The 13,133-nt window shown below is 37.9% G+C and overlaps 2 protein-coding genes across 3 annotated transcripts; one reads left to right on the plus strand and one right to left on the minus strand.

The window, feature by feature from the left end:
* The first annotated feature begins 7 nt into the window (after nt 1-7).
* On the plus strand, nt 8-8,292 carry tgfbrap1 (transforming growth factor, beta receptor associated protein 1). 2 transcript variants are annotated; one of them, XM_055154475.1, is made up of 13 exons: nt 8-425; nt 1,145-1,849; nt 1,934-2,128; nt 2,208-2,362; nt 2,438-2,520; nt 2,752-2,932; nt 2,996-3,156; nt 3,727-3,784; nt 3,858-4,001; nt 4,411-4,554; nt 4,728-4,887; nt 5,296-5,750; nt 6,641-8,292. In XM_055154475.1, exons 2-13 carry the CDS (start codon nt 1,159-1,161, stop codon nt 6,827-6,829), a joined length of 2,616 nt encoding a protein of 871 aa, XP_055010450.1. In that variant the 5' UTR covers nt 8-425; nt 1,145-1,158; the 3' UTR covers nt 6,830-8,292. The 2 variants fall into 2 exon arrangements, with proteins under 2 accessions (XP_055010450.1, XP_020794504.2); XM_020938845.2 differs by having other exon boundaries at nt 9-425; nt 1,140-1,849.
* Nucleotides 8,293-8,760: 468 nt separating this feature from the next.
* On the minus strand, nt 8,761-13,127 carry LOC110172878 (glutathione S-transferase theta-1-like). The gene is made up of 4 exons (XM_055154993.1): nt 13,050-13,127; nt 11,380-11,530; nt 9,483-9,659; nt 8,761-9,017 (listed from the first exon to the last, which is right to left on the minus strand). The coding sequence occupies exons 1-4, from the start codon at nt 13,079-13,081 to the stop codon at nt 8,820-8,822; spliced, it is 558 nt and encodes a 185-aa protein (XP_055010968.1). The 5' UTR covers nt 13,082-13,127; the 3' UTR covers nt 8,761-8,819.
* Between the last annotated feature and the right edge of the window lie 6 nt (nt 13,128-13,133).

Consider the following 13,133-nt stretch of genomic DNA (forward strand, 5'->3'; position numbering starts at 1 on the left):
GCGTACATTCTGTAATTTCGCCCGCGCTTCTGTAACATAGTCAAACTCTGTATTTGCTGTGCGTTTTGTGGTCATCCATGGTGTGTGTTAATCTCATGATAAAATGGTTAGACCTGTTATATTAGGTTTTAGTAGCTATTGTTCTTAAATCATAGCTTTATGGGGCGGTGTTTGTAAAAGGTTGATTTGTGTCTGATATTTTAAACACAGCACAGAATCACCTGCGTTCATTGGAGTTAGCGAAAGGGTGGCACTGGCACTGGGTACCAGGCGAACCAGTGAAACCACACTTTCTCCTGTCAATGCGGGCTTTACCCAGGCCCTTTACTTCTAACCCCGGCACAGCGGCATGGATAAGCCTTGGCTGCGGGCGGAGAAGTAGGGTTTGGCGGTGTCTGACCCCAGCCTGCCTTCGGAGAGCTGAGGTATGTTTGCGGCTAACAAGAGGAAAAACTAGCACTGGGCACAGGGTGGGAGATGGTGCAGAAAGCATCTACCAAAGGGAGGAGAGAGCAAAATCACAGTCCTGTTTGTCAGGCAGACAGATTGGAGTAAAGCGTGTGAAGTTCAGTTGCCTCGTACCAATAATGCGTTATTACACTGCAAAAATGTCATTAGCAGGCTTAAACTGGCTAGCACAGAGCACACAGCTGACTGATCATGTTAGCCTTTTAACTCTACCAGTAACTCTATATCCACAGTGCCCATAGTGACAAGAATCACATGGATCTTTTATAAAGGCCAAACCATATTTACATAATTAGTTGTGTAGTTTGTTTTGGTTGCAAGCTTGGTTTGAAGCTAGCTTGCTAGTTAGCATCGTCATTTGCATATTGACAGCATTCTCTCTAGTTTTCTGGGTACCTCTTTAGTTAATAGCCAAATTATATTATTTTCATGTTTCACACCCTGTTGTTATAAAATACTGTCACAAGATGAAGTGAAAGGACAAGTCGCTTTAGATACAAACTAACAGTGAGTCAATTAAACATATATAAAAAGTCTTGAATAATCCATCTCACTATTAACTGAAAGTTATAGTAATGTTTCCAATAATGAATCCACTGCCTAAAACAAAAGCAAATGACAATTAATGTTTAAAATCAAACTCTATTAACTTCATTGTTTTGTCTATGTAGTGTAGATGCTGCTGTTGAGATGAGTGTGAAGGCCTTTGAGCTGGTCCCCGCTGTGGAGCGAGAGCTCCTCATGGGAGACAAGGCTCGAATCAACATTGAATGCATTGAGTGCTGTGGAAAGCACCTGTACATCGGCACCAATGACTGCTTCATCCACCATTTCCTTCTGGAAGAGGTCGCTTCTTCAAAGGGAAAACTGAGTTTTTTGGCTCAAAAGCTGCTTCACAAATATCTGGGACTCAAGAAGCCAGTTACTGAGCTGCGGGCTGCATCGGCTTTAGAGCGACTGATCGTGCTCTGTGATGGAGTGCTCTTTCTTGTTGACATGTTGACACTAGAAACTCCCCCTGGAGCTGGAGGAGCCAAAATCAGAGGCGTCACTACATTCTGCATTAATGAGAACCCAGTCACTGGAGATCCCTTCTGTGTGGAGATGGGGATACTTTCCTCAAAACGGCGGACAGTGCAAATTTTTATGGTTTATGAGGACCGAGTGCAACTGGTGAAGGAGGTGAACACACCGGAGCAGCCTTGTGCTGTCTCTCTCGATGGATACTTTTTGTGTTTAGCTCTGACCACACAATACATGATCTTGAACTACAACTCTGGAGCCAACCAGGACCTGTTTCCCTACAATAGTGAGGAGAGGAAGCCTATAGTGAAGAGAATTGGCAGAGAAGAGTTCCTGTTGGCAGCACCCGGTGGTCTTGGTAAGATAAATGGAAGAATTTGCATACTTAATTATTAGTAATATTTGTAATGCTTTTATATGTTCATATGTTTGCCATCCCCAGGTATGTTTGCTAATGCGGAGGGGGTTTCCCAGCGTGCTCCAGTGAACTGGTCTGAGAGCGTGATGGGTGCTGCGGTTTGCTTTCCTTATGTCGTGGCCTTAGACGAGAGCTTCATCACTGTCCACAGTATGCTCGACCAACAGCTCAAACAAACTCTGCCTTTCAGGGATGGACACATTCTACAAGACTTTGAAGGTATTTATTGACAAACCGTTTTCTGTAGCAACTTTCAGTATGTAATTTAACATACTCTAAGTATGTATGTGTTTTGTAGGAAAAGTCATTCTAGCTTCCACTAAAGCAGTGTACATATTAGTGCCATTGCCCCTTGAGAGACAAATCCAGGATTTATTGGCCAGTCACAGAGTAGAGGAAGCCCTTATTCTCACAGAAGGAGCACAGAGGAATATTCCCAAAGAAAAGTTTCAGGTACATTTTCATTGGTAAATACACTTACCTGTTAAATATGGGTTACTTAATATGTTTATGATTGTTTCTTCACAGATTTTGCACAAAAGGATCCTTCAGCAGGCTGGTTTCATACAGTTTGGCCAGCTTCAATTTTTGGAAGCAAAAGAACATTTTAGGTACATTTTCCTTTTTTTTTTCTTAATGGCACTTTATACCACAACCAAATTCAAGAAGTCTTTGTCAATTTATGATGCTTTGCGTACTACAAAGGTCATCCAGCAATAATATTTCCAATCAACCTTTAACCCTTAAACTGAAGGAATACATTGAATTAGTAATCTAAATGCTTTTGTGTTTCTCCAATAACCTGTATATTTCATGTTTTTGTTATTGTTGTTTTTTTTAAGAAAAGGGCAGTTGGACGTCCGGGAGCTCATCTCTCTTTACCCACTACTGCTGCCTTCCTCTTCCTCCTTCACTCGCTGCCATCCTCCTCTTCACGAGTTCGCTGATCTAAATCACTTGGCTCAGGGTGACCAGGAAAAGGTCCAGAGGTGCAAGAAGTTCCTCATCAGTTACTTAAAAGAGGTAAGTCTAGATTGATTGTAAATAATGTTTGATAAATGGTTAATATTAAACTTTGACACTTAGGTGCGAAGTACAGAGGTGGCCAATGGCTGCAGAGAGGATGTGGACACTGCACTGTTGAAGCTTTACGCTGAACAGGATCATGACAGCCTTTTAGATCTGCTCGCCTCTGAAAACTTCTGCGTGTTAGCAGACTGTGTTCCATGGCTAGAGAAGTATCACAAGTAAGTATCATATGTTTTTAAGATCCTGGATTACACAAAATGACTCTTGTGAGCTTTAAGCCATGTTATAATGTCGTTACCTCATCAAAAACATACCCAGAGTTGTGCTTTGTTTCATTCACATGTTTGAGTAACCCTTTATTATTAGTATGGCTACATCCCCTAAGCTCAAAATGTTCTACTTTGTGATTTGTGAAGCAGTAGTTTTCAAGTTAACAGCTACCTTTTACCTTTTATTCAGCAGAGGTTGACAGTTCCAGAGCTGAAATTATCCAAATGATTCTAGGAGTTTAACAACACAGTGGAGCACTTTCTTCATGACCACATGACATCACAAAGTGTAACACAATGTAAAATAGTTGACTTATATTTTTACCATTGCTGACATTAAAATGTGCATACTTGAGGCTTATTTCTAGAATGGAGTGGACTATGATGGAATAGTATTAATATTTCAAAATCAAGCATCAACAAGGTCTTTATAGATGCACCCCACAGACTGAAATGCAATTTTAAGTTTCATTTTGAAAACCATTTGTTGTTGTAATCGTTTTTTTTTTTTCCACTCAGATATTTTGCACTAGGGCTTCTTTACCAGTACCATGGTCAGGATTCAGCGGCTCTTCAGGTACATCTTCCTAAACAAGTGAACTTTTTGTGTTACTGAAGGCACACTCACTTTTCTCTTTCTGCATTTTTAGCTGTGGATCCGTGTGGCAGATGGAGATTTGGAAGATGCTACGAGGTCTGATCTGTTCGAGTATATTGTAGACTTTCTCTGCTCCTGCTCCAATCTGGATCTGGTGTGGAAGTATGCAGACTGGGCCTTACGCAAGAATCCCACTGTAAGTTACTGCCTTTCTTGCTAGACTTATAAAATTGTTAATTATTATTTCTACCAACACTTTTAGTGCTGGTGTTGCCATACATAGTCTTATGCTAAAGAATTTCTTATTTCAGTTAGAGGGCAGTTAATTTAACTTTAAGCGCTTTAAGTGCCTTAAAGGTGGAAAAGTGTTGTATAAAAATGTGACCATGTGATCACTTAATTGGATTTTCATCAAATCAGTAAATTCCAATCATCAAGGATCAACTATAATGAAATTGAATTGAAAATTGAGATTGATAAATATGAGTAAAAGAATTGTAATTCATTTTTTTCTTGTGCTCAAGCACCTCTTTCAGTACACAAAGATGCCTATTAAATATGACTTGCATCTTATAATTGGGCATTTTTAATTTATTTCTTTTCAGATAGGAGTTCAAGTTTTTACAAAAAGAATTGTCCGTAAAAATCAGCCGGAACTGTGCCCCGATGATGCTGTGACGTATTTGACGAAGCATCGTGAGGCTCTGTTGCTTTACCTGGAGCACCTGGTCCTCGAGAGGCAGATTCAGGTCAGAATTCACCAAATGCGACATTCCCAGTTTGTGCCAAGTTCAGCACATTGCATCTTACACGCACTGTTCAAAAGTAAAACCTGGCAATATTTACCCAATTAAAAATGAAAGAAACAGAGACTGCCTGCTTTAGTTGTTATTTTTATACACTCTTGTGTTTATATTTACAGAAGGAGACGTTCCACACCCACCTGGCTGTGTTGTACCTGGAGAGGGTTCTGGCGTTGATATCGGAAACACCTTTGGACGAAGTGCAGCTGTTGAAGGCACGAGACAGACTGCAGGCTATGCTGCGCGAGTCCAACCTTTATCGTGTTCAGTATCTTTTAGGTGCGAAACTTTGTCTCTCCAATAATAATAGTATTTCATTTAACGGTTTATATATACAGTTTACATTGTGAGTGTCAATCACTTTAGTAATTAAAATAGAAAGGATTCACACTGTAATATTCCATGCAAAAAAAAAATTACATCTCTGTGGGTTCAAGCAGGTGATGTGGCCCTCCACCAGAAAAGATTGGTAATAATAACATAACTACAACATTAGAAGTTAGAATAAGTTGACAAGTTTTTCAATCCTCACCCATTCTGAACTATACTTATCCTATCAAATAAAAAACAATTATTGTTAGCATCTAATTCTTGTAAATGTAAATGACCATATCTTATTCATGTTGCAAAAAGGAGACATGAAATCCATACTTACTGTGATCCTTTTTTGCTCTCTAAATTTTCTAGGTAAAATAAACAACTGTGAAAGTCTGTTGTTGGAGCGGGCCACACTACATGGCAAACTGGAGGAGCACGACAAGGCGTTGCACATTTTGGTTTATGAACTCAAGGATTTCCCATCTGCAGAGGCCTACTGTATATGGGCCTCTGAATCCAGGGACTCCGCATATAGACAGAAACTCTTCCACCGTTTATTGGGAGTGTATTTAGACACGCAATCCCAGGGTGCATCAGCAGGGGGCGGTGGCGAGCTGGAGATGGCGGCTGTGGACCTTTTGAACCGTCATGGGGAGGTGTTTGATGCAGTTCAAGTCCTGAATCTGCTCCCTGAAGGATGGTCCCTGCAGCTGCTGAGGCCTTTCCTGGGTAGAGCGATCCGGGCCAGTATGCACGCCTGCCGTACATCCCAGATCGCTCTGGGGCTCGCACGCTCAGAGAATGTACAGCTGTTGAATGACAGGGTAAGAGCCTATTCTGTTTTTCTTTGTGTGTACAGAAAACATTTTAAGAGTAATCCAAAACATAAGATAAAAATATTTATCCAGTGTTAGTGTCTGTGTATTTTGCACATAGTTTGAGGTCTTCTAAGGCCTTGATTTTCATGCTTTGTTTTGTTGTTGTAGTTATATTTTTGTTTGCTCAAACTAAGAATCTCTTAAAAACAAACCCCTCAGCCTTTTCAGCAGGTCTTAAACAATAATAAAACACTTTAACTTTTCAGTTCTGTAAATGTAGTGGAGTAGATACATGCTCTCAGATGTAGTGAAGTAAAAGAACTTTAAATATACTTCAGTAAAGAACAGATACCTAAAATTTGTACTTGAGTACGATACTTTACTACTTTTACTTTGTTACCACCATCAAACTTGGCAAAAATTGGTTAATGTATAATATAAGGTGTGTGTGTGTGTGTATATATAATATATATATATAATATATAATATATATATATAATATATAATATATATATAATATATATATATATATATATATATATATATATATATATATATATATATATATATATATATATATATATATATATATATATATATATATATAATATATATATAGTGTGTATATATAGATATAGATATAGATATGAGAGATATATATCTCTATATAAGAAGAAGAAAAAAATATATATATATAATTTTTTTTTTTTTTTGTAGACCTTTATAGACTTGTAGACAGTATTTCAAAACTATATGGCATCATACACAGAAATAAAATAATTAAATTCAAAATTTCTCATTAATGTTTATATTTTCAAATAAACTCACTTATACTTTATACTTTCTGATTTATCTACGAACATTATCACCCTCACTTGCTTCTGTGTTTCTTACAGTTAAAGGAGAGGAAGAAACCCATCCTGGTGTCAGACAAGAAGGGCTGTTTCATGTGCCACAATACGTTCAGTGAACCGGAGGTGGTGTGCTTGCCCGGGGGAGTCCCAGTCCATACGCATTGTGTCGCCGACCGAATCCAAAACTCACCCTCCAAAAAACATTTAACTAATAGCAGTAACCACACGTGAGACTTTGAAATCAGATGTTGTTTAAAAAGCACTAAACTAAACCCAAGTCTTATTATTGTGAGAGGTTTTCGGAACAAGAAGCACAGAAAGTTGGTGCAAGATCAAGATTGTGAAGAAATGACGTGAGCGACGAGGGGAAGACTTGAAAGCTATTTTACTTGCCTTGAAAAATAAACGTGTGATCCATCCTTTATGTAAAAGAGGTCAAAATGATACAATGCACCATATGTGTTCTACTCTGGGGTGAGTAATATTGCATGGACTTATAATACACTTCTAAGATTTTCAGTCTCATCAAGTACAAACACTTCTGACTATGTTGATGAGTGAAAATCTTTAAGTTCATTCTGGGATGTGCTCTTTGCTGCTTGTATTTTGTACCATTTCTACTATGTTAATTCATGGTTTCCTGACAACACTTTTATTTTCTGTTTTAGAGCTGTGAAGACATTTGTGCAATAATGAAACAAAAAACAAACTTAAAATTGGCACACCTGAAATGTTGCTGCATGTCAAAGCCAATAGATATGTTGTATCATAAAAGGTGCACTGTGTAACCTTTCTGAAATGGTGCCTGCCAGCTTGTCTCCAGAGAGATATTATTGCTTTGTCTGGAATATTTGACAGCAATGTATTTTACCTGCTTATGTCCGTGGAGATAGATACGTTTAATGCCATACTGTGGAACTTCTCCGGCAAAGCAAAAACATCTCCAAGACTCTCCAACAGAAAAAAACACAAAAAAAAACATTGGTTCAGCTTTACTTAACCTAAAAGAGACTAGATTCTACATGTGTTTTTGCTCTGTCTATCCAGATCTATGCCAAACAGCACCACAGGGCAAGCAAAGAATAATGTTAAAGCTGCTGTTAAAGATGTAAAATGGCCTTGAGTTTTGAGCTGAATTTGCTAAAAGAGAAAGCGGTTCGAAGTTTACTTTTCCATGTCAGCACAAAATTAACTGTAATGGTAAAATGATGGCAGTGAAATTCCTCAGTCTTATTGTTGATGTTAGGTTTCAGACATACCTTTGTGTCACAAGATTTATTGTGAGTTTGAGCATTCAATCATGAACTATTCATGACATGTTTTGATAGACTTCATAGTGTAGTTTCTAACACAATATATTAATTTTGCCCTCCATCCAGATTTTAAGCGTGAACATCCTGTATCAGTCTCAGTAAAAAGTAATCCCAGTGAATTTGCCTTGAACAGAAAGTGACTTTGACCTCTTCAGGCTCCATATTATAACACTGAACATATGTTTATAATACTGTCTGATTTCAGCCAATGTAACAGCACAGTTGTATGTGATGTTTTATCTGTAACGCTTTTGTCTAACTAAACAAATGAACTTGGATCTCCAGTGCTCTAAATCATTTATGTACATTATAATCTCATAAAGTTTAAAGGATACTGGGTTATTTTCCAAATAAACCTTTTACAGGAAAAGGGTCATTACATTCTTTGTCTGTGTAATGTGATGTTAATTCATAGTAACTGGGTGTATAAATCACAGGTATTATTATATTAAAGGGAAAGATATGTTGATCACATCAAGCATGACCAAGAAAAGGGCCTGCAGCTTTCTGACGGGCAAAACCAGCAGCCATTCAATTTGTTGTATGTATAAAGAGCTTATTAATGGACTTTATTAATTATTAATTAACCACCCAAAGTGCTTTTTAGTGCAGTATTCATTCACTCAACACTCTAGCCGCATCCGCCCTGGGGTAGACTGACCTCCAACCAACACGCTCAGCGGTCTTCCATCCAAGTACTAACCAGGCCCGGCCTTGCAAAACTTCTGAGATCTGACGAGGTCAGGCTTTGACAGGCTTATGGCTCATCAGAGTTAAGAGGTCAAAGAGCAATGTACAAAGTTGACCAATTCAAAAAAGAATGTTTATTTAAAAGAAAAGACTCATCTACAGACTTGAGGTATGTTACATTTTGGTTGCTTTTATTTGGTTGTTATTTGCTCTCATCTTTAGCTGAACATCATCTGAAACTTTGGCTTCATCATCTCCAGAATGGTTTTGTTGACGTTCTTTGTCAGATCATTGATTTTCATGATGACTTCGTTTGCTTCTTTAAACAGCTTCTCCCCAAGAGCTGCTTTGACTCGGTCCCTCCAGGCGCTAAGCTTCAGACGCCCTTCAAACACATCCACGCCCGTCCCTACAGGCTGGAGGAAAGAAAAAGAAACATTATCTAACAATGTTTGTGTAAAAAAAATGACCCCAACACAGCACTTTGATTGTAAATAGGGGTTCTGAAATTGTGTAACTAAGAGACTGGTACTTGATTTTATTTTTTATCTGGTCATAAAAATTCCCATTTTTTCTCAAAAATATTTTAAAAGTTCAAAACCTTGGTCGGAGCTAATGTGATACGTGGTGACTAATGAAAACAAAACCTATAATTTGATTAAATCTGTTTCTAAAACCTAATTTAAAAAAACTAAAACATTTTCCAGAATTTTGCAATTTGAACAGCTTATTTGGACTTAAAACAACATTGTTATGGGTATCAGTTGCCACATAGCTGCTTAACCTCGGCGATGTCTTTGAAATATTAGAATTCAGAAAAATTTATGGAAAATTTACTTCTGGAGCAGGCGAAAACTATGGCCTTCTTCATGGGGGATTACCTGCATGATCTCTGCTATGGCCACTATGTCGGCCACAGAGATCTGGTCTCCAGCGATGAAGGGTTTGTCTTGGAGGAAGTAGTTTTCGAGCAGAGCCACAGACTCGTTCAGGGCCCCCAGCGCAGCATCCATCTTCTCCTTCGGCACTTCACTGCCCATCATCACTGGAAACACCGCCTGGACAGAGCAAAAAGACATGTATTAATGTGCAGAATTTGAATACTGTAGTTGTGCAGCCCAGGACCTCCTACAATACTGCATCTGGAAGTTACAGTAGGATCAGGACAAGCAGGCAAAAATCTATAACCACACTTCTAAAAAATTCAATCTAGATTTGTTAGTTTTGGTAAGAGTAAACGTTTAAAGGTCCTATATTAAGCAATTTTGACTCTTGTGAGCTTTTAGCCATGTTTAAAGCTGTTACCTTCTGAAAAACATATCTGGAGTTGTGTTTTGTTTCATTCACACATGTTTGAGTAATCCTGCATTATTATATCCACTATGCCCTTTGTTTGGTAGAGTGGAAATTCCAGGGATGCAATTTTACAAATGATTCAAGTGTACAGAGTTTAAAAACACAGCTATATTATTACATATTATTATATTATTATTACAAATTAATTAGTGGAACAGAGTGTCTTCTGTTTGAGAGAAGAAGACAACCTGAATATGCAACATGTGTGAATGAAACAAAACCCAACTCCAAGTATGTTTTTGATGAGGTTACAACATTATAGCTGTAATAGTAATAGGGTTTTATTTTATCTTTAGAATAATTTTGGTTTGTAGACATTCTAGAAAACCTCTCAAGTAACAACGTTTGGTTCCATCTTCTTTGTTAATCTCCTCATATATGTCAATAGTATTTACATATACATACAATCTGACCGAGCAGCTGTCTTTCAGATCACTCTCCTTTGAAATGTACCACCTTGTATTGTTTTAACTTCTCACTCATGATTGTCTTCAGAGATGACCTGGTCACACCTCACCATGTGACCCACCCATTCACTTGGTAATGTATGGTGTTTTGTCATTCTTGCATAAATACTGCGAGCTTAGAGGCTCTGGGAAACTGGAGAAAGCGAGGGGGACAGTCGGAGAGACTTGCTTGGGACCCAGGGAGGCTGGCAGTCCCCATATCTTTTGCTACAAAGAATAAACCTGGTTCTATTCCATAATTCACAAGGCTTTGGAAATTGATTATTGCAAAAAAAAAAAATAATTCCATGACATAACAGATCAAAAAATAGCATAATATGGGCCCTTTAATTGATGGTCGTAGTATTTGATTTGTCATATTTCAATTACTGTGAGAAGAAACATGATTTATTGGGAATTGACACAGTCCTCAAACAACAGCAAAATACATAATTCACTTTCATTCACACCGTATATATTCTTGTAGCATGTGACCAGCTTTATGAAATTAAGCCTTCTGAATGATGAAAGTTAATGTCACATAACGGACAATTTACATTAAAGGACCATATTATGCAATTTATGATCTATGATATAATGTCCTCATCACAAACAGCACATGGCACTTTCATATTGAGCAATGTGGGTTAACACAATGACTGGCGTCCCACTGTGGCACCTCCAGGGGTCTCCTATCCAAGTACTGACCTGGCCCAGTCTTGCTTAACTTCTGAGACCTGACAGGATCAGACTTTGATCAGCCATTATGGCCACCATCATACCATGGAACATTCCAGGCAAAGCAATAACATCTCCATGGAAGCAAGTAAATAGCAGACCCTCCACCATTAAAAGGTATGGAGTGCACCTTTAAAGTACAGATACCTAAAATGTATTCTTTTGTAGAATACTTTACTACTTTTACTTACTCTAATTGGAGAATATTGTGCAGAACTAGAGTAAATTCATGTCATACCTTGAGGACGAAGACCTTGGAGCCAGTGGCGCGGAGGTTGGTGTGTTGCCAGGACAGGTACTCGTTGACCCGGGCTCTGGGCTGCAGCTCAGAGGGGAACCAGTGATCAGGGGCCTTGTGTTTTTGCACCATGTACTCCAGGATGGCAGTGCTGGGCAAAGGGAGGACATACATGACAAAAGGTGCAGTGGGTACAATGCTGAAGTCCAGTGTTTGTGTAAAGTTCTGTTTTAGAGCTGATTTTACTCAGATAGAAATAACAAATATTATCTTTGGTAGTACTTGGTGTGGAAGTTTTGAAAGCCACAGCTGAATTCAATAGGGCTGAATAGTTTAATTAGGAAAAAAAAAATGGAATTGCAATTTTTCTGACTAGTATTAAGATGAATAGATTTGCGTATTATATTACAGTGGGAATTCCTTTCAGAGTCCACCCAACACATCAGGGAGCATCTAAAAAAAACTGAACTGAAAAACACTCAAGCATTTCAGGGCACGTCTGTAGGATTCTAAACTTCAGGATGAGAAGGCTTTATATGTAATAAGAGGGGATATTTGGTTCTTTGCAAAAGATACAGTATTTGGCAGTCTTTGCGATTTACCAATTCATCTGTGACCATTCAAATTGCAAGACTGAGATTCGAGTGTGGTGTATTTTGCAACTCTACTATTGTTGTTAATAGAGATGTAATGATACCCAAATCTCTCAGTATTATCAGGATATGCATTTCACAGCACAATTTTTTTTGGTGATATTTTGTAGATAGGAAGCTTTTTTTCTTTTAAAAACCCTGACAAGAATTTGGTGTGAATTATTTCCATCATAATCCCAAAAATTCAAGTAAAAAACATATTTCTTCATGTTGTCTGCTCTGAAATGAATCATGGGATATGTAGCTCACAATGTTTATTAACTATTGCTAGTATAAAACAATACATTTAAGCAAAGGAACTTGTAATTTGATATATAATGATGGCCCACAATATTATTGTGAGACTTTTGATGATACGATTTCACAATATTTCAGTTATTGTTACATCCCTAGTTATTAAACGGCCCATGTTACCCTAACATTTGATCAGTCTTATAATCTTGTGTCCTCACCAAACACATACCTGGAGTTCTGTTTTGTTTCATTTTAACACACAAATCCTGCATATTTAGGCTGAGTTCTTCTCTCAAACAGAAAACACTTTGTTCCACCTTGTGATGTCATGAGGTAATACGGAAGTGCTCCACTGTGTTTTTAAACTCCATACACCTTCACTAGAGTAATTTGAAAGATTTCAGCCCTGGAGTAAAAGGTAGCTGTGAATTTGCTTTATCACAGTCAACACAAGAAGGAACAGAACATTCTGAGCTTTGGAAATGTAGCCAGACTGATAATAAAAGGTTACTCAAACATGTGTAAATGAAACAAAATACAACTCCAGTATGTTTTTGAGGAGCTAACAACGTTCTATGGCTTTAAACTCACAAGAGTCAATTTTGTGAAATGCCGGATCTTTAACATGTTGCAACAAGACCACAAATAGTATATGATCACTCAAAGATGTTTAAGATGATAGAAAGCAAAGAAAAAGCAGTCTGTTGTTGTGAAAGACAAACAAATAAACACAACTCTTTAAAAACAAATATTGAATATGCATGTTTGAAAGGTCAGATTTACCTCTCTGTAAGAATGAAATCTCCATCTTTCATAACGGGAACTTTCCTTATTGTGCTGATCTTCCCGAATTCCTCGCTGAAGTGC

Source organism: Boleophthalmus pectinirostris, unplaced genomic scaffold, assembly GCF_026225935.1.
Source record: "Boleophthalmus pectinirostris isolate CB_2022bp ecotype Guang Dong unplaced genomic scaffold, ASM2622593v1 HiC_scaffold_19, whole genome shotgun sequence".
Taxonomy (NCBI): domain Eukaryota; kingdom Metazoa; phylum Chordata; class Actinopteri; order Gobiiformes; family Gobiidae; genus Boleophthalmus; species Boleophthalmus pectinirostris.